This window comes from Odontesthes bonariensis, chromosome 2 (assembly GCF_027942865.1).
Source record: "Odontesthes bonariensis isolate fOdoBon6 chromosome 2, fOdoBon6.hap1, whole genome shotgun sequence".
NCBI lineage: Eukaryota > Metazoa > Chordata > Actinopteri > Atheriniformes > Atherinopsidae > Odontesthes > Odontesthes bonariensis.
The window spans coordinates 5,368,583-5,395,460 of NC_134507.1; the positions used below are offsets into that span (position 1 = coordinate 5,368,583).

General features: G+C 44.1%; 2 protein-coding genes across 4 annotated transcripts in view; both read right to left on the minus strand.

Annotated features, from left to right (window-relative positions):
• Positions 1-526: 526 nt before the first annotated feature.
• On the minus strand, positions 527-3,966 carry zfp36l2 (zinc finger protein 36, C3H type-like 2). Of its 2 annotated transcripts, none has more exons than XM_075474641.1 (2): positions 3,577-3,966; positions 527-3,375 (listed from the first exon to the last, which is right to left on the minus strand). In XM_075474641.1, exons 1-2 carry the CDS (start codon positions 3,664-3,666, stop codon positions 2,167-2,169), a joined length of 1,299 nt encoding a protein of 432 aa, XP_075330756.1. In that variant the 5' UTR covers positions 3,667-3,966; the 3' UTR covers positions 527-2,166. The 2 variants fall into 2 exon arrangements, with proteins under 2 accessions (XP_075330756.1, XP_075330755.1); XM_075474640.1 differs by having other exon boundaries at positions 527-3,378.
• A 2,415-nt stretch (positions 3,967-6,381) lies between these two features.
• Positions 6,382-26,878, minus strand: part of thada (THADA armadillo repeat containing) — a 128,802-nt gene continuing 108,305 nt past the window's right edge. For both annotated transcript variants that reach the window (XM_075474637.1, XM_075474639.1), the window contains 5 exons: positions 24,864-24,936; positions 24,107-24,257; positions 23,837-23,959; positions 8,376-8,563; positions 6,382-6,986 (listed from right to left, as the gene is read on the minus strand). In XM_075474637.1, the coding sequence (XP_075330752.1) occupies positions 6,663-6,986; positions 8,376-8,563; positions 23,837-23,959; positions 24,107-24,257; positions 24,864-24,936 (859 nt within the window). In that variant the 3' untranslated portion in view covers positions 6,382-6,662. The remainder of the gene's footprint in view (positions 6,987-8,375; positions 8,564-23,836; positions 23,960-24,106; positions 24,258-24,863; positions 24,937-26,878) is intronic.

Below are 26,878 nucleotides of genomic sequence, written 5' to 3' on the forward strand. Positions count from 1 at the left end.
AGGCTTATTAGACCGCAGGAGGAAGGCTGCTCTCTGTGAGCTGCACATGTATTTACATCACAAACTGTTGCGTCTTCACACTTACATTTGTAGGAAACCACAATCTGAACTTTTTTTTTTTTCCTTTCAAAATGACTTTTATTGGGAGAACTACAAAAAAATGTACAGTACAAAGTTAACAGTCTCACACTCAATTTGTAGTGAACTGACTCCCGCCAAAAAAAAAAAAAGAAAAAAAAACTCATTACAACTCTCGTTGTCTTTTTGTCCGTTTGTTACATTCAAAAAGCTTTACTTCTGATAAAGTAGTCAAAAGTACATAGTGCGCATCCCCCTGTACCTACTATGTACAAAACCAAACGTGTTCATCCACTTCCCTCTCCAGCAAACTCTCAAAAGACTAGATTTCAATATCAAAAAACAAAAGAAGAGAAGGAAGAAAAAAAAAAAAAACACCAAAAGAAGGCCATCAAAAGAGGAATGGGGACTTTAAAGGTTACGGTTGCTTTTTGTCAGAGTGTCTGAGTGGTAACAACCTTAAAAAAAAAAGTTTCAGAATCCAACACTACATTCAGTTCAACTTGAATATAAAAATATGCCATGTAGGAAAAATACTTTATTTGGTTAATTTTAAGGCATGTAAAGATGGTGAACCCCATAGACACTACATAATAATACTGGGGCACAAGGGATGCTACATTCTTTAGCACGTGGCTGGAATCACAGTGTGACCTCGTGCAAACAGGAGAGGAAAACAAAAAATACTTTTTGGTTAATTTATTGACTTGGGTTCTTTGTCACTTAAACGTCTGATCTAGATCAAAAAAAAAAAAAAAAAAAAAAGAACGGGTTTGGACGGTCTGTACAACCTCTATAACATTCTACAGAAACATCTATGTAGGGATTGAGAAAAAGGGAGGGAAAAAAAGCCCTTCTACAGCACTGACACACAACCTCAGGAGCAAACAGCAATCACGCAAACTTTTGTTTTAATAAACGTAAACAAGGAAACAAAATTAATGAAATAAATATCACATACGTTCTCTTAAATTAAGATTTTTTTGTTTGTTTTAACTCATTTACAATAAAAATAACCAAGTGAAGTTACAAAAAAAAAAGAAAAAAAAAAGAGAAAAACAATATATATATTACTGTGAAAAGAACATACACTCCACTTTATGCAGATTAATAATGGCGATCATAATTTAAACATAAAAGAATATAGATCTATTGCTTCATCATACTTGATAAATACAGTATGGACACAAATTACCAATGTAGCCTATACTTTTTTCACAAGATAATAAATAAGTTAAATAGTCCACAGCCAGTTATGCACCGCTATGTAAATCACTCAAAAAAAAAAAAAAAAACAGCTAAAAAAATATATATTCAACCATCAGCAGTGATTTCCCCAAACAAACCCAACTCAAGAGTGCTTTTTAACTAAGCAACACGTTACAGGAACCACTGGGTGGCGCTGGGAGAAGGCAGATCTGGAATGGAAGTTGAAGCTTTCAGAGAGGAAAGAAGAAGAAGAAGAAGGAGGAAAAAAAAACAACACTTTGATAAAAATAAAAGAAAGGAGAAAAATGTTACTTTAAGTCAAGGCATATTCTTGGCAGGATGGGAGGAAATCTGAAACCGCTTATAGTCTCTTCTTGTCAAGTCATGTCACACACATCTAATCCCAGGAAAAGCATGGCTTGCCTGATAGAGCAATAAGGGAGAGGGGGCTGCCACGAGCCCTTGGGCAAGGCACTGATGGAATGCCTTCTGTTTGCTATCTAGGTTTTAATACAACTATATTACATACAAGAAAGAAAGAAAGAAAAACTACACAAATGCCAGGGCAAGGACGCTGGAAACTGTATGAAGCTTAACTGATCCTTGTGGGGGAAACTCGTCTCTTGCCCCCTTCCAGGGAGGTCGGAGCGGGGCCAGCACCCCTGGAGCTGGTGGGGATACAAAGTCTTGCTCAGAGGCACATCAGCATGGTGGAGGCTGCTGAAATAGGGTCAAGGGCCAGGGAGGGGGTGGGGTGGGGGGGGTGAGGGAGCTAAACTTGGGATCCTCTGCTTGAAGGACAGTCTTACTCAACAACACCCCTCCTGATTCCTCAGACACCCCTGACCCGTCCATAATCCATAAGCAAACAAAACATTATTAGTCATCAGAAATCGACAGCCTGCTGAAGATTGGCAAACGCCTTCCAGCGTCCAGACTCGGGGACTCGGAGCCGCTGAGGCTCCCGGAAGAGCTGAGGGACCCGCTCGCATAGCTCTCCCGGTCAGAGAGCGAGTCTGGCGGGCTGGGAGGAGGCTCGAACACCGGCGACTCGTTGAGGCGGCGCAGCACCTGCAAGTGGCTCATGTTGAAGGTCGGAGGGGAGGACGGGCACACGCCGCTCTGCATGTTCCCGTAGTAGGCACCGGTGGAGTGGTTGTTGGCGTAGCCGCCGGGGGTGTGCACGGCCAGGGGGGCGAGTAAGGCTTTTAAGTCCTGGCCTGGGAAAGAGAAGGCACTGTTGATGCAGTGGGGGGACAGGACCTCGTCGTAGAAGCTGGACGCGGAGGTGCAGGAGGAGGCCGTGGTGGGAGGCGGCGGGGTCCGGGACGTCGGGCTGTCGAGCAGCGGGGATTCGAGTCCGTGGTGGGTGGAGAAGCCGGAGAAACTGAGGCTGTGGTGGAGCTTTGGTCTGTCCCTCTGGGTGTAGCCGACCTGCTGCTGCGGCAGGACGTCTCTCTGGCCGTAGCCGCAAATCTCCCGAGCCGACCGGCTCTCCCCCGCCTGCATGTTGGCGTTGGACGGGGGAGCGGGCCGGCGCTCGTCGGCGTTGTGTATAAAGTGGCACCGGGGCCCGTAGGGGCAGAAGCCGATGGTGTGGAAGGTGCGACACGGCTCCGTTTTGTACTTGGGGTGGCGGGACAAGCTCCGCAACTCGTGGTAGCCGTGGGCAAACTGACATTTCTCCCCGTATTTGCAGGAACCGTTCTCCTCGAAGGGCCGGCACAGCTCGGTCTTGTAGCGGGTGGAGTTGATCTGGGAGCCGGGCTTCTGCTGCAGCGCGCCCCGGTCCACGTTGTCGCTGTAAGCGCGGTCGCGGAACTTGTTCTCCTTGTTCATGAGAGCCGTGGCGCTGCTGCTGCTGCTGTTGCTGCTGATCGGCGTGTTCTCCTTCAGGCTGCTGTAGGAGCTCATCGAGGAGTATTTGTTGCCGTTGTTCATCGCCTCCATGTTGCTGGTTGAGTTTCTGCGGAAAAATCCCGGAGCGAAGGAGCCCCCGGAGCCCGGAGCGGTGAGCGGGGCCCCCACCGCTTTCTTATCCAGCATGCTGTTGATGTGCAGGGCGTTCATGTTCATGCCCTTATCCTGCTGCTGGAGAGAAAACAAAAGTTAGCGATGCAGATTTGTCCCAATTCTATGAGGGTTATGCTTCAGACTTTGCCTGCAGATTTGCAACTTGTTGCAGCTGAACGCATGCTCTGCGCGCCACGCGTAAATCAGCTGCGAGGCATTCCCCTCAAATTGCAACAACCAAAGAGAGCAGAAGTGTTTCTGGTTAAAGGGTTTTACCTTGTACAGCATGTCCATGTCGTAGAAAGCGGACAAGACGGTCGCTGACATCTCTTTTCCCCAAATTTGCTGCCTCGTTGCGTCTTTCATGGAGGACCGACCAGGATCCCTGAATGCGCCGAACGGTAGTTTGTGCCACGACTGGTTTTGGTTGTGGGGAAGAAGGGTAAAAAAAAAAAAAAGTTTTTGAAAAGTTGTCTTCAGCGTTTAACGTGCGATTTTAGTCCGTGGAAAAAAGGAGGGGGGAGGATAAAGAGTGGGAAAGGCTTGTATTGTAGAGTTGTAGGTGGTTATATCTCCTCCCCACAAGAAGCGCTGAACCTGAGTGCTTCACTGTGAGCTTCTAACCTTTCCGCATGGGTATAAATGCCTGACTGCGGCCGGGGAGGGGCAGATGAAGTCGGTGAAAACTTTTGCCAGGAGCCGCCTCCTCCCCTCTTCTCCGAAAAAAAACTTCTTTCTTTGCGCCGGTTGGTGAAGAGAAGAACAACACCACGCCTTGAAATCCAACCCCAGACTCCCCCCCCCCTCCTCCCTCCACACACACCCGAAAACTTTTCTATTTTTTTTTTATTTTTCGTCGTCACACAACCAATTTTGTGGAAGTGGGTTTTGCTCTTTGGTTTTGACTCTCTGAGACAGAATGTTGTACCATGACGGGAAGTCTGCGAGTCATTTACACCCATCCTCACCCTCAGGTCCCTCCAGTCAGAGTAAAAAACAAAAACACGGGGGCTGTGTGTGTGTGTGTTTGGTGCGTCTTTTTACGCAAAAAAAGCCCCATAAAGTGAGCTGAAATGATGGGGAGTGAGAGTTTGGTCGAGGCCCAACACAGCCCCGGGTTTTGAACCCTCCAGCTTTCCTTTCTGCCTCTGGAGCAGCGCAACTTGGAAGCTGGACACATGTATTTGTAATGGAAGGAAACTGCGCCTCTCCCTCCCTTTCGCTCCCTGTGGATGGGCCGAGACCGCAAATATGAGTCCAGGCAGAGTGCAGGACAATTTTTAGAATCCACTGATTGCATAATCAGCTTCCACAGTGCAACAGAAGCCTATTCCAGTCCAACACATGGAAAAAAACGGCCAGTTAATGCCTCACATGGCCTACTTTTTGTGTCGTTTCAGAGCTAAAAACGTTCATTCTCTCAAATAGAAATTTGTATACTTCTAAAAAAAAAAAAAAAAAAAAAAACGTGCAATCATTAGAACACTGAAAAGATTTGCTTCAGCTGAATCTCTTGAAGTTACTCTAACTTGTTTTTTTCCAAGTGTCAGAGCCCAGACTGGAGGAATGGAGGATGTTTGTGTGGGACGGCAGAGCAACACTGCCCCCGTGCGGCCAAAGCGCGAACAGGCTGCGGAAAGTCTGAGGCGCCATCTGCCGAGCAGACGCGGAGCAGGCTTTAAAGGTACATTCAGCCGAGTTTTGCTTGCCTCGTTAAGCATCAAACACGAGAAGAAGAGTGTGCTGTTAAAACGTTTCCTTGCCCCTTCAACAAACAAGCAAAAAAAAAAGCCACGGTCCCTCTTTTGTCAAGTCAAAGAGTGCAAGTCTCAGCGTGACGTGACCTTCCCGGGATGGCAGAATGTTCACATGAAAATGTCAAACTTCTCTCAGTCTGCTCTTGGAGTTGTGTCAAGTTTCAAAAAACCACAGTGGAAAGATTGCAGAGTTGGCAGCAGAGGATGGGACTCTGTATTGGGGCTCTGAAAAGGCAGATATTTTAGTCAGGAGGGCAATAATGAAATGAGACACAGTGCAACACATATCACCCAAAATTGCCGGTTTGTGCGACACTGCTAGTCTTTTTCCATACGTTATCCTAATTAGAAGAGTGGCTATGAGTTTTTCTTGCTGTGACATGATTCAATATGCTTTAAAGTGCTGAATGGTTTGGTTAGAGATGTACGAAGGGAGGTTTAAGAAGAAAAAAAAAAAAAAAAAAGGGAAAAATAGCAACAAGGGAAAAACAAGTGACATAAGAGCTTGGAATCTACTACTACCAACCCTAAAATTAGGCTGAGGGCTGCCCCAGGTCTATTTGCGCTTTGCAAAGTTGTGATAAATAGTTTAATGTGAAAGACAGACACGGCGAGGCTCCTGAGAAATCCCTCGAACACGTCCTCCACAGAAACCGCTCTCCCATCACACGGCTCTGTTTTTATTGGGGGATGTGTCGAGTTGTTCCAAAACATTACGTCAGTTTTACTGTAGCGGGGAACATGGCTACCAGGGAGAGAGAAGGGTCCAGCTGTACGAGAGGGCAGCGCACACACACACACACACACACACACACTCAGAGAGGACAGTAGTCCATTGTGCCTGCCTCCTAATTACATAACCAGGAAAACTAGAGGGAAGCATAAAAACGCAGTCCGATGGGAAGAATCCTGCAGTAAATTAAATATCACAGGAAAACAACACCTCGTATAAACATACAGAAGAAGTCAAAGAGCACACTGAAATACAGCCCTGGTGACGTGTCAGCGCAAACACTCGCTTTCACAAGCCCCACGTCTCGGCCGTAAAGCTCGGCCCGCTGCACAGGCGCGCCGCTGAGGTTCGCTCTGGAAGCCCGAGGCGCACAGTTGTTTTGTTGTGACCCAGAAGCCCGGCAGCGAGCTGAGCGAGCCCGCTGACCAGCGGGCGCCGCCGCTCAGATTGGTCATGATAGGAGAACAGCGGTGCACCAGAGGACAAACTCTGGAGTGAATTATTCATCACTGCAAGAAATGCCCACAAACATTAAATGAATGAACCATTTGGGGTTTTTTCTCTCTTTCATTTCAAGGTAAAAGACAAAAAAAAGGTGGAAAGACATTTAATCACACAAATTAAAAACACACCTGGTGATCAATGAGAGCAACATTTATAAAAACATACAGTTTGTAGAGGGTACCATGTAAAAAAAAAAAAAAAAAGAGCCTACCATTCCCTTCGTTTCCTTTATTTCTTAAAAGGCTTCTCCACAAAGCCAGTTTGTGTTATCATGCGGTGGTTCATTGAGGTTCATTTATGTAATAACTTAACTGAAATATCTTTCACGATAAAGTAAACAACAGTCGCTACGGTGACGGTTGCCGCCGCTAACTGGAGGAGCTCAGGCTCTCCAGCGCATCCAGAGCCAGCGCGGCCCTGTGATGCCGCAGCGCCAGCCGGCCGTGCTCCGCGGGGCAGGAGAACTGCGGCAGGGCGGGGAGGCCGTCCAGGGCCCGCTGGGACCGGAGGGCCTCGGCTCGGGCCTGGCAGCGGAGCAGGTGCACCTGATCGGACGCTGCAGTTTCTGCTTCGGGCTCCTGCTGGAGTTTCAGGATGAGGGCGCCGAGGTGTCGGTGGAGCAGCTTCACCCACTGGAGCGGCTCGGCCCACAGGTTCAGATCCCCCTTCTCAAACAGAAAGTCCTCTTCATCCTGCTCAAAGCAACAACAACAACAACAACAACAAAAAAGGGGTCAATTAAACTGAGCTTTGATTCTGTGCAGTGTTACTTTATTTTGTCTCTAAGTGCCACGCGCTGTGCTGTTTGTGCAGCCCGTTGCTGTCCGTGTTTGTCTGTTATTTGCAGGGTGTATACAGGTATAAACAAGTTAAATTTAAGACTTTTTAAGACCTTTTAATACCACTTCTAAATGAAATTTAAGACCAAACGTACGATGGAAATACCAAGTAAACACACTGACAGTATGGTAAAATGACGGTTGAGTTTAAGAACATCGACTAAATGTGTGTCATGCGAAAAGATCACAAAAATGTCATCACTGTCCTAAATTAAATTTATTACAATATTTTCAGAACATTTAAGTCCCATGAACAAATGCTTGCAATCTGAATTTAAGACAATTTAATACTTTTTAAGGTCTTATTTTCAGGAAAATTGATTTAAGACTTTTTAAGGACCCGCGGCCACCCTGTATTTGGTGCCGTGGACGTGGCACATTGTTCTATTTTTTCTAACAGCGGCTGCCTGCTGTAGCTGGATCTGCGTTTGATGAAAACAGAAAGACTCAACCCCCAAACAGTCGAGCTTTGGGCCGGAAAAAAACAAAACAACGAGCTCAAAAACACTAAAATGCTCCAAAGAGCTGAACAAAAATCATTAGTTTTTGTTGCAATTACGAGTCATTCAGAATTTGTAGAAAGAAAACAAACAAACACCGAGCCGTGCCGACATAAGAATTCTCGACCTCATCTTTGTGGCCATTTCCAATCCCATCGCTCAGAGTTGTTTCTTGCAGTGCGTCAGCTGCTATAGATGTGGGCGGAGAGAAGACTGTGGTGTCCCAAGGGACTCTGCTATTTTGACTATTTGTGTGAGCAGAACAAAACAAGAACAATGACCTACATGTCCGTGTAATTCTAAACTTTAAATAAGCCAAAACCCGCAGGCTTGATATGGTGTTTAACAGAAAAACTCAATGAAAGAAAACAGTAATAATTTTTCACCGTACGAGTTCCTAAACGAGCCCTGTGGTGCTGTGCGTTATGAGCAAACATCTGCCTGTTTAGTCCGTCTCTAATTGTTCTGTCATGAACTCAAACAGCTAACACGCTAACTGAGGCCTGTAAGGTCTGGGTTTTTGGGGTTTTTTCCCTCCAATTTCTGCATTTTGATTTAGCTTTTGTTAATTATATAATGACAGTGTAGCATGTCACATATTTTTTGTTAATCTGAGGTCGTTTTTTTTTTATGACATCCCGATGCATCATAAAAAATGATTTCTTTTTTTGCCACATAGCTATCTTGTCTGGTCACCGTGACGAATCCATGAAAATCAAGAGTTACACGATCATATGCTCACCAGGCAGGAAGCTTCATCATCAGCGTCGTCATCGTTGCCGTCCTCGTTGCCGTCCTCGTCTCCCAGCAGCCACTGTGTGAGAGCGAGGACCCCCGCCCCCACCTGCCCCCACAGCGCCAACAGCCGACAGAGGAGCTCCACGCCCAAGTTCAGGGCCGCTGGAGGACACACGGACACACCTGCGTCATCTGAGAAACAAGGGGAACAAAAAAGTTGCATTCACTTCACAAAAAAAAGTAACTTCAGTAACACTTAAATGTTTTAGCCAATTAGCCGCCTTAAATTAGTCGTGAGATACTCAACCAAGAGATATTTTAGCAAAAACGTTTCCAGCATGTGGGAAGAAGCCAATTAGAATCCAATTCATTGTAATCCAATCAAATACATATAATCAAATTCCAAATTAGTTCAATTTATGCATACAAAGCCAATTTAGAAAAAGCAGTCGAGCAGAGAGGAGTGATATATATTTAATGAGTGATACATTAAATCTGATCATTGTAAATATGATTTGGTTCTATTATAAATGCACACATGAACAAATATATCCGTCTCAAAGGAAGTGGTTTTAATGCTACTTCCAATGAGTAGAGTTTTCAGTGCACTCCAAGTTATACCCGTCATTATTTCATTTTCTAATATTACTGTCAAATTGCTTTGTAATTTGAGTTCTCTTCAAATATAATATAAAATCTTTGTTTATATTACTAAACAGCGCTTAATCAAGTTTTCAGTCGCGGTGGGTCATGCAATAACAAGCTAACCCATATTTTGCTAAAGTGTTAAGTTGGCAAGACAAAAAAACTCAGCAGGTACAGTTTAAATACCAAGAACTGATAACTAAGTAATTTGAAAGTAATTTCACATACTAACTTATTTACCAATTTACCAAGACTGAGCCTAGCTTCCACATCTGTCAAGCTAACATCTACTTTCTCAAGCTAACATTTACCTTATCAATCTAATGCTCAAGCTAACATTCATTTTTACTGAAATGCAAATATTTTGTGATAACCTTTTTCAAGAAAATACTATGTATCAATGTATTCATCATGCTAAAGTCCACCTAGACTGAGCCTAGCTGCCATTTACTGTTAGTAAAATAAGTTTAATGTGACTGTTATTAGGTGCTAATATGTCTTTAAATCAAACCTTAGAAAATATTTTATTCCAATTCACTCATGCTTCACTCTCCAGTAAGAACACACGTAGACACAGCTGTACCTTGGTGAAAAATGAATTTACAAAAAAACTGGTGTCCAGGTCAGTTCTTCTCCTTCGACTCTACAATGATTCCAACGTTTAATGATTGGAAAATTAACTGTAATTAGTGGACTTCTCGAGCGATCTAATTGAAATCTATTGGCAAGTAGGGAAAACATTGAGCAAAAACTTGTCATAAGTCTAACGCACCTGAACTATTCGCAATGTCGAATTGGCATTCAAATGCCAAATGTCGCTTTGGATAAAAGCGTCTGCCAAATGCATAAACATAAACATGTATTTCTATGATTTAATATTCCTTCCAGAGTGCATGTGAATGATATCGACCCAGCCCACTGTGTGCTGTGAGCAGCTGAGGCAAGCCAGGAAAAACATTACTTATAGTGGCGTGTCCCTAAATCTAACATAATTATACACAAAGTCTGACTAACACCCAAACTGAAATAAATACTTAAAAATAAATCAGTGTCTGTAGATAAATCATAGAGCAATGATAACATTTGCATTTTAATGAATAAAATAGAATCTCCATGAACAGGGTAAAAACTCAGACTTGAGGACGATCAAATAAAAAAAAATGATCCAGGTTAGTTTAAAAAAAAGAAAATGAATAAGGCAGGAGTTTTGAGTGGTGAGGTGTTGAGGATGCTGCAAAAAAAAAAAATCATGTCTACCCTCACTAGATTTCTCGTTTCTTGTGGGTCTGAAAGCGTTGGAGCTCGCGGATTTGCAGTTTCTGAATGACACGGGGCTGACACCGTGATCCAAACTTAGTGCAAGTGTGTATGTGCGTGTTTCTTTTCTCTGGGCTTGGATGGCCTTCCGAGAAACAAAACTATAACTCATATAACCAGCCATCATTAGGGTGTGCGTGAGTGGATTCAAAAATATTCTGAAAGTTACACCAACATGCACTTAAACTGAAAACGTTGCCCTTGGTGCGCTGTTTACGTGTTGATGAATGGCTGGAAGAAGATGGATGCGTCAACGTGAAGTTATTTTCTTTCTTTCTTTTTTTTTTTACTTTCAGTGATGTGCTGGAGTGTAAGGACACATACTTAAAACATATTGACAATCACTCTCTGACAGAGGTTTCTTGTCCTTGTGTGTGTGTGTGTGTGTGTGTGTGTGTGAGTATTTTTCTCGAACCTTGACCATCCTCACCACAGCTGACACCCTGATAACACCAGAGACTTCAAAAGACTTTGAGAGCCACTAGCCAAAACACTACCACTGTGGGAAGAGAGGAAGGAGGAATGGGAAGGTGGAGGTATACAAACCCCCATCGGCACACATTCAGTTAAAAAAAAAAAAACAACACACACACACAACAGAGCTGAGAACCCAGATTGCTTTTCATCTTCAGAGAAGAGGCGTAAAATCGGAGCAGAGCCTGAAGTCTGAGCGTGGAGGGAAACCCGCTCTGTGAACACTAGAGCCTGTTGATTGCAGTGTATTAGAGGAGATTTAAGAGTTTAAGAGCTTGAGTGACAAATTCCTTTCTTTACCCAAAAAGCTGCTCCGCTTTGGGACGGTCCTACCTCTGAAGTCAAGCCTCAACAGTCCGCAACCCCATCCCGTTCAAAACATTAAGGGACATAATAGGAAATTTTAGCTGCGTTCAGTTTATCTACTTTTCTACGGAGGTTTCACACATCGCTTAACACCATTTTGCTCCTGGAGCCTTTGCTGTGAAATGCCCCCTTTCTCAAGGGGATAGTCTTTCACCCTGTTAGCGGGGTGTGTGTTTGCTGCGAGTGTGTGTGCACGCTTTTACGAGTTTAGCACTAATCACGTATTGTTTTGTGGTGAAAGACTGTGAGACAGTCTGCAATGACAATATCAGATGGTGCATGAATGGTGTGTGTGTGTGTGTGTGTGTGTGTGTGTGTGTGTGTGTGTGTGTGTGTGTGGAGTTGCCAGCCACTGGTGCACACACTGTCCGCTGGCACTTCTGATGTACGTTAGAGCCGGGCATGGACACAGTCAGGGGAAAAACTGAACCTTCTGCTACTCGTGGAAAAAAAAAAAGTACAACAGTTGCACTATTCCAAAGCTTTTAAGCATTTATAAAAAAAATAATAAAAAAAACTGAACCTTTCAGATATTTGGTTGCATTTTTAGAGACTGACACATCTACTGTATGACTTTAGAAGCTGCTTTAGGGTTGGAGGGCCACGATTTAAGGCAAATCAGCGGTTCGACGAGCAGCCTCCAATCATTATGTGTGGACGCTTTAAAGACTTGACCCGCGAGTCCTGTGGACTGTGGAATATGGAGCACACTGGATTTGTGAGTGAGCCATCAGCCAATGAGAGCAAAAGAGAGACACAGGAGAGGGAATACCGGAAGAGAATACAAAAAAAACATACAAGCTCGGCGAGGTAATGGTGAAGAGTTGGGTTTAACTTTTGTAAGATTCCCTGTGACTCCTTGCTGTCGATCAGTCATCGACTTACGAAATTCCATATCACAAGACAAGCAGCGTCTTTTTGGTCGAAACCTGGCTGAACCAGAAACGCATCTTGAAGGAAGAAGATACCCACAAATGTCTCAGAGAATTAGAGATCAAATGCACACCTAATTGAAGAGAATTCACGGAGTATTGGCCACGTTTGTTGTCTGGAGAAGTGAACAGTTTTCACCTGATGGGTCATGTGATTATCACGCTCGGCGCGTCAGGCCTGATGAGCATCAGGCGTTTCCGTCTCCCCCAACATGCCAACACTCTTTCAAAAGAGGCGCAAAGTACCTCGACAAATCGCCGGGCTCGTGTGAGGACGTCTTTTTCTGCAGCAGCTCAAAATGTGCAACAACATGTGCTGATGGAAACTCGACTTCTGACAGTGGCTGCTGTTTAAGGACAACGGTGTGATAAGAGTTTAAATCTGAAAAAAACTTGCCTTGAGACAGGCCAAAAATAAAGTTCAACAGACAAAATACTCAACGTTGTAATTTGATTTCCGTCCGTCGCCGCTCGCAGGATTACTGAGCCGTTTGTCTACGTACAGCAGAACCAATGCACCGTTTCAGACTCACTCTTCTTCACATTTAAACCTCCAGAACAAAGAGAAACGCTCACACATTACTAATCCTATCTTGCATTGTATCAATTCACTTCCTTCCTGTTGCAGCGCAGTTTATTTCAAGCTGTAGATTTGTTTATGGTTTCCTACACTCATACACTCCACAAAGTGGTTTCTGTTGTGATCAACTCATATGATGAGCAGTCAACACACTACACTTTTGTCTTTTTTGACAAAAAAAATGAGGAAACGGCATGATTCCTTTGATTAACAAATGACTGAGATCTATTAATTAATAACAACCAGACCAGTCTGCATGAGCTACTGCAGCCGCTTTGTTTCTTATTAACAGTCGTGCCATTAAAGCCACCCGGCTGAATTAAAAGGGACCTTTGCTCTTCAGTAGATCCACGCTGAGCCTCTGCAGCTGGAGGGGGGGGGCGGGCGGTGTCAGATGTCCCACTGAGTGGAGAATAAGGGGTGCGGGGGCTTTTATCAGTGGGCTGTCAGGACAGTGAAATCAGAGAAATCTCAAAAACTTCCCGCCCTGCACTCTTCCACGTGCTGGTGTCCTCGTGCTCGCTGCAGTTGGAGGTTATTTCTCTGCAAAATCTTTACAGGTTGTGGATGTGGAACAAGTTACAGGTTCCACATCCACTCCGCCGCCACCCCCCCTCTTTCATAAACGGTCCTTCAGCTGTATCCCCCCAAACCTGGAGCTGTAAGCGGGGCTCACAAAGATCTAGATTTGCTCAATCTAATGAGACAAATGAGTAAAAGTTCCAGTCTGATAGGGAGACTTTCAGCTTTTTTTTCCTAACAGCAGCAGAAACTCACGCCGCCACCTCTTCCCCATCTTCAAATGGACGTCACACACACGCGGTGTTGTGCTGCAGACGCTGCGCTGGAGCCGAGACTTCAGGAAGCATAGGTGCGAGATAGCGAGAGAGGTGCGAAATCAAAACAAACGCTTTACAGCCCCGACTTCCTCTGGGAGAGCGGAGACCAAGGCCAACAACAACAACAACAGGAAACATGACAACAAAAGTAGCAATGCCAGTGGAGTGGCGAGCATTAACACAAAAATGATGGCCCGCCAATATGCTGGAAGCTCTCTGTTGCAGCATTTGTCATGAAGCCCAGTTTGTGGTTAGCTCAGTCAAAAGGATCAAATGCAAGTCGATGGCTGTCTCAGCAGGAGGCCGACAGAGGCTCCTGCCTGTCTCCTTCATAGAGAGCCAACCATCGTCTGGAGTCGTTTCACTGCCTATCAAAGAGGATTTACAGATCATCGATCATGTGCTGTAGGCTGTTTGGCTTCTCTTCTGCAGAGTTTAGCAGCAAAAAGGAGCAACGGAGCTATTTTTGCCCTCTAAGCTGACAGTAGATTTAGCAATTATTAACCCTAAAGCTCGTTCTTTTTTTTTCTTTTTTCCTGGATCCTACAGCTCTCGTAATGCAACTCAAAGGCATCCTTAATTAGACACTCACAATGACAACATCAGGGTTTTAAACTTCAGAGAGCAGCCCCACATCCTCAGAGGAAATGACTGTTTTCAAAGATGGAGTAGTAAACCGAACCTCATGCATAAAAAGGGAGGGGCACCTTAAAGTAATGCAGACATAGATGTCTGTTATGCAAATTTTCCTTGAGACTATTCAGTCATGACACGGTATTTAGAGGGGCACGAGATGCTTCTGTACCTCATTAGTATATAAGGGTAGTGAACACTCGGATGTTGTGCAACTGTTATTAGATCAAAGTGTAACCGCGTGCTGAGGCCAACTCCGTTTCACAGTTAAGATGGTGAGATAGCCACGGCAAGGTACTCGAGTACCGCGACCCACGCACTGTACACGCGCTGAAACTGGGCCTGCAGACACCCATCATTACTGCAGACATGTGACTTCATTTCACACCACCCGCCAAATAATTAAAATCTCATTCCCCGTGCTGCTGTCTGAGTGAAAAATGGCAAAAGCAGCACATAAAACCATTTCTGCTCCTGTGTTTCCACTGATGGGGGATATGAGAGCTTCTCTATTCCAAAAGTAAAGGTTATAGCTGAAAATCAGATGTTGAGTAATTCTCCAGTTTCTGCACATTTTTTTTTTTTTTCAGTTTTTTTAACCATTTCTGCTCAAATGATTGACACAAACCCCAGTTTAACGGCTCAGTGAGCCTTGTGCTAAAATGGGACAGCGTCTGTTTAATGAGTGTCTCTCAGTTCTGTCCGGTTGTTCACATTCAGTCAACTGCGTCATCCAGATGAATGAACAGCGGGGAAAGATAATATGAATGGCATTTTTCTGCACAAGCATTTTTTGGCTTTACTGTTCGAGAAGTAGGGTTACCCCAGGGTGGTCACAGTTCACCGACAGTGGCTCGTCAGCAGAATGTGTAAACCAACTACCTTTGTAGGGTATGTAAAACGGAGGGAAAGTGACTGGAACAGGTTGAGTTTCACACATCAGTGGCAAGTTTATATCATTAACAGTCTGACATTTTGAGAATTAAGCTAAGTCACTTTCAGTTGGAGAGTAGAATGAGATAATAAATAACACTGTCAACTCTGTAGCTTAAACAAAAAGCCATCAATAGCAGTAGCTTAGCTTAACACCACAAAAGGAAATGCAGGAAACCGCTAGCCTGTCCAGTTACGAAACACTTTTAACAACATTAAGTTTATCTAAAACGTATTGACAGTACAAAAAATAAATCCTAAAAAAACAAACAAAAAAAACTGTCCAAAGGTAACAAAAGTGGCTGCTTTTGTTAGCTTTGGACAGAAACAGGCTAAGCTAACAGCCTACTGCCTGTAGTTTGAGATTATGATCAGACATACAAGCACATGTATATAAACACAAGTGCGATATCCATCCTCTTATGGAAAAGAGTTGTTTTCGCTGTCGAAGATGACTGGGAGGAAATAGCTCAAGGTTGATATTTTTACAAGATGTGCAGTACGAGAGAAGAGAGTGCTGTGGATGAAATCCATTTAAGCTAGCACTGTTAACAAAAGTCCACCGCAACTTTGACATACGATTTTCAGCACGTTGTTTTCAAACAGCCCCCCCCATCCGCATGGTGGATACATGTGTTGCACACATTTCTGGAAGTTCTTTAATTCCTCAAACAAATGTTTTCCAGAAGCTTTTTGCTAAAAAAAGGTCCATCTTTCTCTCTAAATACCTTAAAGATGTTCTACTGCTTTAAATCAAGCAACACAGTTTGCTTGATCATAACGTTCACTTCTTTTTTTTCTTTTCTTTTTCATCTGCATTCACGATGCCTTCTGTAAATCATATGGGGTTAAACTCATCAAACACATATCATCGCACTTCACTAGCTGGGATTTCTTCCAATTGTCAAGAGAATTTCTCAAAAGTTTTAGAACTATTGCTCGTAAAAAAAAATAAAAGCATCGAGCTTGTGATGATATTTAAACATTTCTGCACAGGAGTTTTCTTACTTCTGTTGGATACTGTACATCTATCATTACTTCTATTTGTTTCAGCCCAACAGGATGCAGGGAATGTTGGCCTGTTCGGGTCGGGGTTTGCCCGAAGCTTCGCATTGGTACTCGGAACTAATTCAGTTATAATAAGCAAGATCAATGAATGACATCCAATCTAGCCAAACTGATTTCATCAATATTATTATAAAGGTGTTCATTTTCAGTTCCATGTAATCTTTTTATTTTGATCTAAAATATACGACAGGAGTTCTTACTCTGGATCTATTTTGTGTTCCAAATCAGAACTCTAATCAGTGCTTCCATCCCCCATCCCATCCGAATCCTTCTGTTCTCTATATTTAAAAATGATCCCACTGTTACTGCCCTGAGCCTGTGACAGTGTTGGAGGTCCAGCGAGGATGAGCGGAGTTTGATTTCAGACTCAATTAGTCTGGAGGTATTTGGGTGGTGGTGGTGATGATGCTGGTGGGGAGTGCAGGGGGTTAAATTAGATTTGCTCTTCCTGTCCAGGACAATGGCCCTAGTGTGGGTCTCAGCTAAGAGGAGACGAGCTTCAGCTGACTCGATATCTTCAAAAAAAGCCACTTCCCACACACCCAAAATGTGTTCCTTTGTCCCCCCCCCCCTCCCACACTAAATATCTCTATTTCTAACTTGTGGTAAACTCCCAGTTTAATTTAAACTCTACAACCAAACTGCCGCTCTGAACGGGAAATAGATCCCGATCATTTTGTCCCTTTCTGTGTCTTGCTTATGCGAGTTTGTGTGTGTGTGTGTGTGTGTGTGTGTGTGTTGTCCCTGTTCCCACATCTCTGCCTGTCCTCCATATCAAAGGGCCAGGAGTCGTCACTTCCATCTGAAGCAGCTAACACCTCAGATACTTGACTCCTGCAATGGCAGGTCATAAAACACAAAAACACACACATACACACACACACAACACCTCCATACAAGACTGACATCCACTCTGGCCTGAGGGTAATGGGAAAGTTACACAGAAATAACCCCACACTCTCACGGTAACCACACATAAGACTGCTGTTTTTTCCACTGGCACAGCTCTGTACTGTAAAGCTCTGGTGTGGAATAGCATGCTGAGCTATTCCCTTTCTATTCCTCTGGCAGTCTGACAGTAGGGGCTCAGCCTACTGACCTGAGATATAATACAGGTCAGAAAGTGGGGCAGTGCTTTTGTAAAACATACCGGCGGTGGTAGGGATCAGCTGAAAATGTCTCTCTTCTTACAAGCAAGTAAAGCACGAGGTCGGAAAGCTTAGACAGTTCTCTTATTTATATCCTGACAAAATGCGTCCATGTTCCCTGGAAACTAAATCACACGTCAAACTAAGTCCCCCCCCCCCGGCTACTTCCAACATCTTTCCATGTCTATGGCATGTTGAACGCGACCTGTGCACTTATCATCCTCAGAGGTCACCGTATTGGCTCTGCAGAGGAAGGAGAGAAACCATCAACAAATAATCCGACGTTCGGAGGATTTCTGGTCATGACCAACGGAGATGCCAACGCTGACAAACGGTGGAATATTTTATAGATAGATAGATAAATACTTTATTAATCCCAATTTGGGAAATTGTTTTGTTGCAGCAGCATACAGTAAAGATATGAAAACAATTAAAGTAGTAAAAACAAGCAAATAGAATGGAATAAAATAAATAAAAATAGTGAATAAACATTCGCTATGTACAAATCACAAACTGTCACTGTAGTAACAGATGTGTGTTCAGAGGTCAACAAGTTGCAAGTACTCAGAAAAAGCTGCAGCTTGCAAATCCCTAAGAATAAAGAGCCACAGCGGGAGGGGGGGGGGGGGGGGGGGGGGGGTCCTGCCATCGCCTTGGTCTACAGGAGCGATTTCGTTTACTATAAAAAAAAGTTCTCAGCCGCTCTGAGGCATTTGTTTAGACTTCTGTGAGCGGTATTTCTGAAGCGATTCACCGGGCTTGTGGGTTGTAGAGCTCCAGTTTTTTCTCGACTTCACCGATTAATCTCTCCTCATCCATTTTTATTTATTTTTTTTACAAACACGTCCGACACGTGCCGTATTAAAAGGAAGAAAAGAAACATCCAAATAGCTGAAGCACTGCAGAAGAAGAGCTGTCACAGAGGATGTACTTGCATGGGTACAATCAGGGGAGAGGCTAGGGTATTTTTAGTGGTGCCAAGGCCCCACCGTGAGAAGGCTCGCCACCCCCCTGGCTCAGCACATTTTTAAAATATTATATTATACAAAAACATATTTTTTTGCTCAAGCATGCATTATTTTAGTGACCATTTTATTTATTTTCTAGCATTTGTTTTTGTTTTAACTCTTTACTCTCTGTTATCCTTGTCCAAGCCACAGTCTTTTGAAATGAAGAGGTCAAAATTGAATGTTGTAGGGGAAAACACTACTCAAAGGAAAACTAATACGGCTCCAAAATTTATAAATGTACTAGTTCGCCTCAATTAGTGAGAAATAATGTGCCTCTGTGAGCACTGGGGGCTGGGCCCCCCTAAAGACCAGATCCTAAAACCGCCCCTGGGTACAATTGAAAGATGTGTCTTTTAGTGAGGATCAAAAATAGAACAGCGTGGTCGGTTATAAAAAAAACAATAACAGAAGCGTCTGTTTTGATGTACTGTGCTCAGCACCTGTGCGTTCCGGCCTTTCGTCTTTCCGAGCAAGAAGCGGCCGTGGCTTACTACTGCGTACAAAAGTCCGTGAAGGAATCCCTGAACAGCCCAAGAAATTATCTTTCTCAACACAAGGTTGCAAATGAAGAGGGTCTTTCAACATCGACAGAGCAAAATATTGTGAAAACATTCAGGGTCTGTTGTCACTTCAGCAGGTCGATCTGACCCAGCTCTGCATGACTGAAAACAGCCCGGCATCGCAGACACACGGCGTGTATTCTCCATGGAGATCTGGAACCGCCTGCTGTCCAGATCCGTCTACTGCTGAACATGCATCAAGCATCATGAAGAGGGGAATCAGACGACAACCACAGACTGTAGAGCGGCTGGAATCTTGTATTCAGCAAGAATTTACACACAAAAACTGCAACAATTAGGACCCTCAGTTCCCAAAAGTTTAAGAAGTTTAATAAAAAGGAAGGCTAACGCAGCGCAATGCTTAACTGCCTCTCTGGTTTAGTGGATGTCTTGCTGCCTCAAATTCTGTCTGTTAAAGGTTTTAGATGTTTTTTAGAAAAACGAAACCACTTTGTACGTAGTTTGGGCAGCGGACCGCACGCCGTCCTTTCAGGGCCGCAGCTTAAGAACTTGCTCCCTACACAAAACTAAGAGGGAACTATTCTAACTTCTGAATGTTGGCATCTTTATAGTCAGCTAGCATGTTTCCACTCGGCTCACAAGCTGGGGCGGGAGTAGGTGCAATAACCGGTGGTTCGATTCCCACTCTAGCCACTCAAAGATTGGTGAGCTGACAGCTGGAGGGGTGGCCGTCCACCTCCAGCTGTTTATGGCGTCTGTCTCCATGTGTGTGTTCAACAGGTGCTAACCTGGATGGGCTAAATGCAGAGGAGAAATTTCGTGTTTTTCTGTATCAACATGACAATAAATCTGATCTTAAAGGGACAGTTCGCCTCTTTTGACATGAAGCTGTATGACATCCCATATCAGCAATATCATTTATGAACATTTTCTTAACCCCTGCTGCGTCCTGTGAGCCGAGTTCCAGCCTCGTTTTGGTGTTGATGAAGGTAGTCCGGTTAGTTGGCTGCTACAAAAATAAAGCGATTTGCTTCTCAAAAAAATATGCGTTCAAAAGAGTAATACATTTGCATCACTAAATCGTTCTCCAGAAAAAGTCAGACCTCACAATCGCTTGGCACCATTTTCTCCCTACCTTCGTATCACTGCGGGCTGTGTAGACCGTGCAGACCGAGCAGACCGAGCAGTCCCCGACTTCCGAGCAGTCAACATCGTAAAGGCGCGGCTATCGTCAGGTGGCAATCACGGAGTAATACAAGGGAGAGAAAATAGCGCCAAGCGATTGTGGGGTCTGACTTTTCCTAGATAATGATTTTGTGATGCAAATGTATTACTCTTTTGAACGCAAATTGTTTTGAGAAGCAAAACGCTTTATTTTTTAAACCCCAGCCAACTAGCCGGACTACCTTCATCAACACCAAAACGAGGCTGGAACTCGGCTCACAGGACGCAGCAGGGGGTAAGAAGATGATAAATGATAAATGATGTTGCTATTATGGGATGTCATTCAGCTTGATGTCAAAATAGGCGAATTATCCCTTTAATCTTAATCTTCAGTAATTTACAGCGCAGACTTTGAGCTTATGACCTGATGCACATTCAAACAAACACTACGGTAAAGCACTCATGTTCAAATAAAGCAACTGTTCCTATAAACAGACGAGGACACACGGCTGCCCCCTAAAGCCACTTTCACAGACACCCCGGAGTCCTGAGCTGTTCTAGAGATGTTCCGGGGTGGTGCCACATGGGAACGCACATGTCCACAACATCTGGTAAAGACCCCCCCCAAAGTAAAATCTCTGGAACATCAGTGGGTGAGACTATGTGCGAACATGTCATCAAGCATTATGGAGCATTTGCTGCTGCTGTGTGTGTGTGTGTGTGTGTGTGTGTGTGTGTGTGTGTGTGTGCGTGTGTGCTGGAAACAGTTTCTGCTGACCCGTATGGCGCTTTCTGCCCACACTCCTTGTTATTGTGAATAGACGCACGCGGTTCCATATCAACACAAAATGGCGCCTCACGTTCTATTCTCAACATGCTGAGATAATGCAGAGACTTCCACAGCGTAAGTCTTCGCATGCTGCCTCCTGCATGCTCCAGACACAACCTCCCTCCATCCCGCTGTGATGTGGCTGCGAGCAGCAGCCGCGGGGGAAGAGTGGACCCAACGGTCCACTCATTCTACTGAACATCTCTGACGCTCATGCATGAAAACGGTTTAAAAAAAAATGCACTGAGAAAAAAAGATTTGAATAATTGCTTCAAAGGGTTTGAAATATCTTTTCAGCTCACTGCAGTGTAATTTGGGAGGAATTTGATGTTCCTGGCCCATTTCCGGTAATTGGTTGACCAATTTACCGTCTCGTGCCTTCTTCCATTTGCTGTGTGCCACATTCGACGCGATCTCCAGCAGACTTTCACAACACGAGTTTCATGATCATCTCGGCGGTCGAAGAAAGGTTTCTGAATGACTTGGCTGAAGAGTGAAAGCTCACACAGAAGAAAGGAGGCACTCACACACACACACACACACACACACACACACACACACACACACACACACACACACACACACACACTAACACTCAGTTGCTTTTTTCCTCCCCAGCGTCCAAGAGGAAACGTAGGCTACTTTACGGAAAGTGACACACACTCTGCCTCCCACAAATACAGAAAAACTGTCTCCAAAGCAGTGAATAGACTAAGGAGGATGTCCCACTCACTTTTCTGCACACACACACACGGACACCCACTCTGTAATTATGCCTATTGTGTTCTCTTCCTGTTGTAGAGAAAGAAAACCTTTCCATCTTAGTCATGCTGTTGACCTCCATCTCTATCAGATTTTCAGCTGACGGCTTATCTTCGCCCCGTCTGGCCCTATGTACATAAACACATATGGAACACACAGGCACACACGCTGCTTTTGGATAAATACTGGTATCAAAACACTTCCAGGAATTTTAAATGGGTATCCTGGGCCCTCAGATCATAAGACAGGCTCTGCTTTCAAAGGACAAAATAACTGCATTTTTGTCTCTTTAGTTATCTTTAAAGGACAAAAAAAAGTGACACAACTTTAAAGGTAAATAAAGGAAACAAATCCACGCGTTCACCTTTGAGTCTCCCGTTCCATCGGTTTGCCATGAGACCTTTTCTTTTCTCCCCCCCCCCCAATGATGTTTTTGCTATCTTGTGTTATGTTATGAGATAATATCAGGGGTGAAAGACACAATAAGGGTGGCTCCTGCAGGGAAGCTAGAAAAGTAGAGGAAGTGAGTGTTGTGAGGACAGGAAGTTGCAATAATGCTTGTTTGTGAGAGGGGGGGGGGGGGGGGGGGCTGAAAGCTGGAGGCTGTCGGTCCTCTCAGAGCTTCTGTGGGTATGAAACCAGCATTAATTTCTGCATGTTAGCGGAATACGTTGGGCAAAGCCTGCCATTATACGGAAAACAGGCTTCAGACATTCCACAAACAATGACACATAACCGCACGTACACAAACACATGCGCCAAAATCTAAACTGCCAAACAAGAATTAGCGCCCTTCATTCCAGGAATGCTCCCCAGCCCTTAGCACAAAATGATGTCATCAAATTCTTTGTAACACGAGCACGTGTGTTTTGTGTCTGGATATAGATTCGAGTGTATATTTTTTGTGTGTCGTCTTCGGTTTGTTTGGAGAAGATACAGGGAGAGCATACAGGGAGAGGCGGGGAATGGAATATTCCCTGTTCTCAAGAAATGTCAGGATATAATCAGTGACAGACGTGATCACCCAGACAGAAACAGATGCGGATACCATTCAGTGTGATTCATACTTGGTGAGGATGTCATTATTTCTACTGAACATTGGACACCAGAATCCATAAATCAGACATTTATCACAATGTGGGCTTTTCCTGTCGTTTTTAACAGTCTGAAAGCCGGGTTGGCCACAAAAGCATTCATAAAAACAAGCTTCAAACCATTTAGCCAAAGATACAGCTGACGCTACAGCTAGCCACCCAATAGTGTCAAATATCTGTGAAGCTGGCTGTCGTTCATTGAAACAAAAATACTACTCTGAACAATAATAAGACTCAAACTTCCACAGAAAAGTGGCAGACCAGCCTACAAATAGCCATAGATGTGATATCCCTCCTCTCCCCTAATCCAACATAAAACTATATCCAACACAAACAGGCCGGGCTCTCAAACGCATCAGAGAATTACCAGTATGATCCCAGACGGGACCCCAAATTTCAACTTCCCTGAACCAGCTAATGAATAACGTTAGTAACAAACAAATATGTTTGTTACTAACGTTATTCATTTACCTGAACAGTTGAGTGGAGCTACAGTTAGACTTCTTTAACTGGACCACTGACATTCTGCGGCTTCTAATTCTCTCTGTGGGAGATCCCCATACATGTAAGTATAGCTGAATTCATTTCAATTCAGTTTTATTTATATAGCGCCAAATACAACAAATGTCATCTCAAGGCACTTAAATAGTATAGTCCAATTCAAGCCAATTGGAATTCAATTCACAGCACAGATGTCGATTACTGGGAATTCGTCTGGATCGATATACACTTCTGCTCAACTGTTTTTACTAAAAGATGGAAAAAGATGAGAAGGGATGGAACTTTAGAACTTTAGGTGAGGAGCAACAAGGCCCATTCAACTTGATTTTTAAAACCCAAATGTATTATCTGGGTGGGTTAGTCTAGCTTTTAGAACTTGAATTTCGACGAGTCTGGTGGGACTAATGTGTTTACATGCATTTTAAAAGTCCAGTTTTGGTCGGACTAACTTTTTATGAATTTAAATGACATATCAATGAGTAAAATAAAATAAAAAAAATAAATAAAAAAACTGAGAACAATCTACAGAGCAAACATAGAACAACTGATCACGGTGTGTAAATTAGGTTTATGAGCATGGTGGTCCTGAGCAGGTGGGATACATTAGTTAGCCTGCAGGGGGCGTATTTGCGCACAGCTGTGTGTGTACCTGTGGTGAGCAGGTGAGCTGGCACATTGGAAGCGAAATCGGCCGCGGAATCTCGGACTTCCTGGTCTTCATCTTGCAGCAGCACGAACAGACTCTTCCACAGCGAAACGGTTGTGGACAGACCTGACGAACAGAATGTTAAATCAAAGGCAGCCTGCATTTCAGAGGCAAACTGCGATATTCGGGGTCCAAAAAGCTTAACCCCCCCAACCCCATATGTCTGGTCATTAGCAGAATTTCCTTTACATTGCCGCATTAGCTAAAACTCACCCAGTGGCAGATGAGGGTTTGTCAGCAGGGTGGATGCACAGTTGACCAACACCTCGGCGGCCATCAGCTTCACCTCCTCCGGCTGCTCCACGCTGCAGCATGAGCACACCAGCGCCCCCCACTGAGCCAAACAAGCCACTGCACCTGCACCCTGGATTCATTCGAAAAACACGTTCATGCCTTTCTGTCGACACAGGCAGCTCTCAACTGCATCACTTACTTACAGTCTGTCATGGTGTGGCACATTAGACAGCTGCTCATTTTGGCTGAAGAATTTGTAAAATAATGACATGATGAGTCCTCAAACGGTATCGAGTGATCACTAAGCTCTCTCACGGATGTTTTACGTGAATGTTTTCATGATTTCACCCGTTGAACTAAACTTTGGAAGAGAAAACCTACACATAACTACTGGACAGTATTCGTCTTCTATTGCTAGACAAGCCCTACCTTTTCCTTTCAGAATCTGCTGTTCTACATGTTCCTTTTGAATAAATCTTACTAACCTGAATGTATTCAGCCTTGCTTAGATGAAGCTAGCTAAAAAGTTTTCAATCAAGATCAATCAATCATTCGTTTATTCCCTCAAAAACATTAAAGATGGTACAGGTCCAATATCTACAGCTATTTATATATATATATATATATATATATATATATATATATATATATATATATAGCAGTTTCCAGTCTCCTCCAGTCTAACGCATGCATCCCCTGCAGGGTCATGGCATCATGAGGACCAGTCGGTATTTACCTGAGGATCAGAACTGACCAGCTCAACCACCAGCTGAGAGGCCAGCGCCAGGGCAGCACAGTGGAGTTCCACACTGAAATAGAGAACCAAAACACCATGTCATGTCAGCTTCTTTATGTGAATTTAGCATGCTTGTTTTAAACGTTGCCCTTGAGTTGAAAGATCTCCCCTCAAAGACTAAGTGATGATTTCCTCACAACTTCAGAGGCTAATTAGTGATGGAGGGCTGGATTTGGTTTTCCCTCCAAAACAGCTTCAAATGATCTGAATTAAATCAATAAAGAGACTAAAAGTAATTTGAGTGGACAAGCCCTTTAATTGCATATAATTAAAACTCCTTTATTAAATCCTCCACGGTTGTTCTATGGAAAGCGTTTGGCACATCTAACACGCCGCCGCCGCCACCCGCTGAACACTCATAACTCAACTGTAAGGATTTCAGTCCACAATGGAAGTGTGCTGGTACTCACCACCAAATTACAGGCCACAATAGCCCGAGTGCCATTCAATCACATGGCAGACAAGGGCGACCGGCAACCCAATCCCATCCATACCCGGCTCTAATCATAACCCTGGGGCCCTGCCGGAGGGAAAGTGGATCCGTGGGTCCAGAGATTGTGGCCAAGAACATGCTCACAGGGCTAAAAGCCTTTGTAATCCAACCCTTATTCAAGCCTGTATTCTCTTGTCAGGGGTGAGAAAAGTACAGCAGCGGCTTGTCAAGGAAGGTGTGTGTGCGCCTACCAACGCATCCGAGGCGCACACACACGTACACATACTGGAACAGCATGTGCCGAGTGAGCTTGTGGTAAAAGAGAGAGGCCGCATGAGTCATCAGTCTTTCATAAACCCTGACAATAACACTGCTTTAGGCCTGGCAGGTGTGATCAATCTAATGGGGGAATAATAGCGCAAATGGAGGCCCCTGAGAGCACAAATATCGGATTTCATCCAGGTAAACGTTTCCATGCCTTCCATTTTATTTCCAAATCACCGGCCTCTCTGTGGCTGGGGGACAGTTCAGTAACCAAAACACCGCTGCGATGCACAAGCGACCGCACGACCATCTTACAGGGAGAAGAAAGAAGATAGCTCGAGGAGTGCCCAGGTGCAGCCAGTGACCCGGTGCGTCCCTGCCACATGGATTCTGACTGTGAATGGAGACCTGACAGCCAGCTGGAAACAGCAGCGCAAAGACTCTTTCAGAAGCCAGAATACAAAAGCTCAGCAGCGGGGGGGGGGGTGAGGCTGCAACTTGCCCTATACATTAACACGTCTTCCATCCATCATGGCGTTAAAGCTTCCAGAGGGTCGCTTTGGGATTTGCTTTGACAACGAGATTTCCGTTGGGAGTCAAATAGTTGCCTCCTTTGGGAGTGAAAAAAAGGAGCTGGCCTCCCGTGTTCGACAGTGCACGAAGATTAGGGCTCATGTGCGACCGAATGTGTATACATGACAAGGAGCACCTCGAGATATGTTTCCAAGGTTCCACCATGGTGCAAAAACACAACGGCTAAACGTTAAATCCACAGACCTAACTCAAAGCTGTGCACGTTAAACCATCATCATCTTTTCCGAGAACAGTTCATCTAACTTATAGAAGAAGCTGGAATCTGTGTTATCATTGTCAATACTGTGAATTAATAAAAGATACATTTAAAGTGAAGAAAAAAGTGAAGAAACATTTGTTCCAGAACAGTAAAAACTGTAAAATAAATAAATAAGCTTGGTGATACGTACGGATGTAAAAAACATAAATAAAAAGGGCACAGAATACAAAATTTTGAAAAAGCAAACAAACGTATGAACCTCTGAATCCGTGCAAATAGATAAAGGCGGTGGCCGCCATTAGGAAAATTAACTTAAGTCACTTATCAAATAAAGACAAACCGATTTGAATTCCTCCTGTAAGAATAGCAGCTTCACCTTCAGTCTGAGATGCTAATAAGTCTCCCCTTTAGTAGAAATGAACATTTCGAACCCCTTTTTCATGCAAAATACACCCAGTTTCAAGA

What these genes read in the sequence shown, in the direction of transcription:
- zfp36l2 (XM_075474640.1), bottom strand. Translation starts at nt 3,666, where the DNA reads ATGAAAGACGCAACGAGGCAGCAAATTTGGGGAAAAGAGATGTCAGCG. An exon ending in ACATGGACATGCTGTACAAG is followed by an intron (nt 3,379 to 3,576) that starts GTAAAACCCTTT and finishes TTTTCTCTCCAG; the next exon opens with CAGCAGGATAAGGGCATGAA.